Source organism: Myotis davidii, unplaced genomic scaffold (genome assembly GCF_000327345.1).
Source record: "Myotis davidii unplaced genomic scaffold, ASM32734v1 scaffold1388, whole genome shotgun sequence".
Lineage (NCBI taxonomy): Eukaryota > Metazoa > Chordata > Mammalia > Chiroptera > Vespertilionidae > Myotis > Myotis davidii.
The window spans coordinates 179,430-182,487 of NW_006298864.1; the positions used below are offsets into that span (position 1 = coordinate 179,430).

Below are 3,058 nucleotides of genomic sequence, written 5' to 3' on the forward strand. Positions count from 1 at the left end.
ATTGATTTTTAGAAAGCATGGAAGAGAGAGGGAAAAACAAAGAGAAACATCAGTGTGTGAGGGACACATGGATTGGTTGCTTCCTGCATGAGTCCTGACCTGGGACAGGCCAGGGAGGAACCTGCAACCTAGGTATCTGCCCTTGTCCGGAATCGAACCGGGACCCAGCGGTCCGCAGGCCGAGGCTCTATCCACTGTGTGAAACTGGCTAGGGCAGGAGATGCCATTTCTTAACCCCTCCTGCAGCGGACCTCCGTTTTTTTCCTCCTGCACTTGGATGGAAAAACCCTAGATCACCCGCTTGGATTCTTATTAGGCAAGTTACCACGATTGCCACGAGTGGCACCCGAGATTAGCCAATGAGCGGTCAGAAAAGGCGTTTCCTATGCAGCTTAGGCGCAGAGGCGGGACTTCCGGCGTCTTCCTCACTGCGGCCTATTTTCTCTCAGGAGAATCAGGCGCCAGGTCGCTGAGCCGGGGCGGAGAGACCCCCACGGAGAAGGCGGGAGAGTCGTGATCCTCACAGCACAAACAAGGATTTTAAACTCTGCCTCGATACCCCGCGGACCTGCGCCAGGGACGGGGCAAGAACCGCCCTTCCCGCAGCGGCTGCTGCTCCCGCCCCGAACCGCCCACAGAACGCAATGGCGGAGCCGGGGCTGAGCCGCGGGGCTGAGGTGAGTGCGTGTCCCCCGAGCCCCCGCCGCGTCCTCACACCGAACAGGGTGCGGGCGCCTGTCCCGTCCTGTAGCTCAGTCCCGCGCGGAGGACCGTGAGGAAGGTGGAGGGGAGAGAGGAGTGTTGTGGCTTCTGAGGACGCAGCAAGTGCAGGGCAGAGGGGACGGGGGTGACTTGCATCTGAAGGTCCCTGAGGATGTGGCTGTGAGTATTGACGAAAAGAGCAGAGGCTGCAGGGAGGACGGCACAGACTCATTCGGGGCTTTCCTGGCTGTGGGGTCCATCCGGGGCCTGGGGTGGTCCTGGATCCGGCTGGAAGACAAGCTCTCCACACGCCATATGCCAAGTTCATGGGTGAGTCCAGCGAGACCCAGTGGCATTGGAGCAGGAAGGGGGCAGAGCTGGGGAGTGAACCTGGGGTCTGAACATGGGAAGGGGATAAACATTACCCAGTGGTGTGCACATCTGGAGGAAGTGTGAGCTGATGGTCCCGGGACCTAGTGTGGGGACTTAAAGGCGAAGCATAAACCCAGGCTTGGCTTTGTTTTGGAGGCAGGATCTAGGAGACTGCACTGGTGTTGCTTGGCAGGAAGGCTGGGGCCCTGCAGGCATCGCCCAGACCTTAAATGGCATTGCTCTCTCCTCTCCTATCTCCCAATTCTTCGCACCCAACCGAGCTGTTCTTGCTGAGGGCAGTAATAGTGATTAATGGGACTTGACCAGAGATCAGCCAGCCTTAGAATTAGGCCCTGGAGGAGGTTGAGGGGGGGAAGGTGTGTAAGGGTTAGGAGTTCAGCTTTTCAGAAAAGAAAGCTCTGATTTCAATTCTCTTGATTCTGACAGGTTGGCGTGACCTTTGAGGACATTGCCCTGTACTTCTCCAGGGAGGAATGGAGCCTCCTAGATGAAGGTCAGAGACAGCTGTACCTGAATGTGATGCTGGAGAACTTTGAACTTCTATCCTCCCTGGGTAAGACCCTCACTCTCGCCAGTGACCTGGACTTGGTTTGCGATCTCCCAGGGTGTGCTCTGTCCTCCCATGTAGACTGTGGTACTGCTTGATTTTTCCAGTTTCCTGGATAGTTGCTGTCCTGGGGAGGGTTGGTCTGTTTCTGCTACTCCCTTCTATTCCTGAAGTCCCAATACTCCCGCTGCACTGAATTCACAGGGAAGGACTTGTGGTTGGTGGTGTTGCAGGAAGCCTAAGGTATTGCACCTTGATCAGTGAGGAAAGCATTTTCTGTATTCCTATTGGTCATTTGTACATATTTTTTGAAGAATTGTCTCTACTTCCTTATCCTGTTTATTAACTAGTTTTTGGTTAAAGAGTCTTTTGATTATCTTGTATATTTTATATATTAATTGCTTATTACACATAGGAACATGTGCCTAATTGTGCTTTGCAGATATTGCCCAACCCCCCTTCTCTTTTTTGCAAATTCCATGTTATTGGAAAACCTTCATTCAGCAGGTCTAGTGCCACCATTTTTCTAACATGCTCAAATGTTGGTTGCCAGTGTTTAGCAATCAAGTATATTTTAAGTTATATAGAGTTGTGGTTTTTTTTTGAGACAGTTACTGTGTTGTTACTAACCTGTAGTCTAGTGTTAACATATCTTTATTATTCACTGGGAACTCCAACTATTTGTGAATTTCTGTCTATATTGCAATATTCGTTTTAGTGTGCTGATCTGAACTCAATCCACAATATCTCCAAGTGATTCCTTAATAGGATTTGCGAGTATTTTCTCCCATCCTCTAGATTGCGTTTATTTCTTTTTTTAAAAGTTTTTAAAAAGTATTTTATTTTTCTACTTTTTAAAGTGTAACTTATATACAAAAAATTCACACATCTGAAGTGTTTAACAAGTTTTGACAGTTGTTTACACCTTTGTGACCACCACCAAAAATAAGATATAAAATATTACATCATCCTAGAAAGTTCCCATTTTCATTTTTTTAAACATTTTAAAAAAATTAAATCTTTATCGTTCAGATTATTACAGTTGTTCCTCTTTTTTCCCCCCATAGCTCCCTTCCACCCGGTTCCCACCCCACCCTCTGCCCTTACCCCTGCCACCCACTGTTCTCATCCATAGGTGTACAATTTTTGTCCAGTCTCTTCCCACACCCCCCACACCCCTTTCCCCCCCAAGAATAGTGAGTCCCTTCCCTTTCTATGTCCCTGATTCTATTATAATCACCCGTTCATTCTGTTCATCAGATTATTTATTCACTTGATTCTTGGATTCACTTGTTGATAGATGCATATTTGTTGTTCATAATTTGTATCTTTACCTTTTTCTTCTTCCTCTTCTTAAAAAGAGAGAGAGAGATGGGGTGAGGAGGAGGAGAGGAAAAAAAGGAAAGGGGGAAGGGC

At 48.4% G+C, this 3,058-nt stretch overlaps 1 protein-coding gene across 1 annotated transcript in view; it reads left to right on the top strand.

The window, feature by feature from the left end:
• The first annotated feature begins 290 nt into the window (after positions 1-290).
• LOC102770139 (zinc finger protein 883) overlaps positions 291-3,058 on the top strand; it is a 12,945-nt gene continuing 10,177 nt past the window's right edge. Inside the window, exons 1-2 of the mRNA XM_006774510.2 lie at positions 291-677; positions 1,522-1,648. Of these exons, the coding sequence (XP_006774573.1) occupies positions 645-677; positions 1,522-1,648 (160 nt within the window). The 5' untranslated portion in view covers positions 291-644. The remainder of the gene's footprint in view (positions 678-1,521; positions 1,649-3,058) is intronic.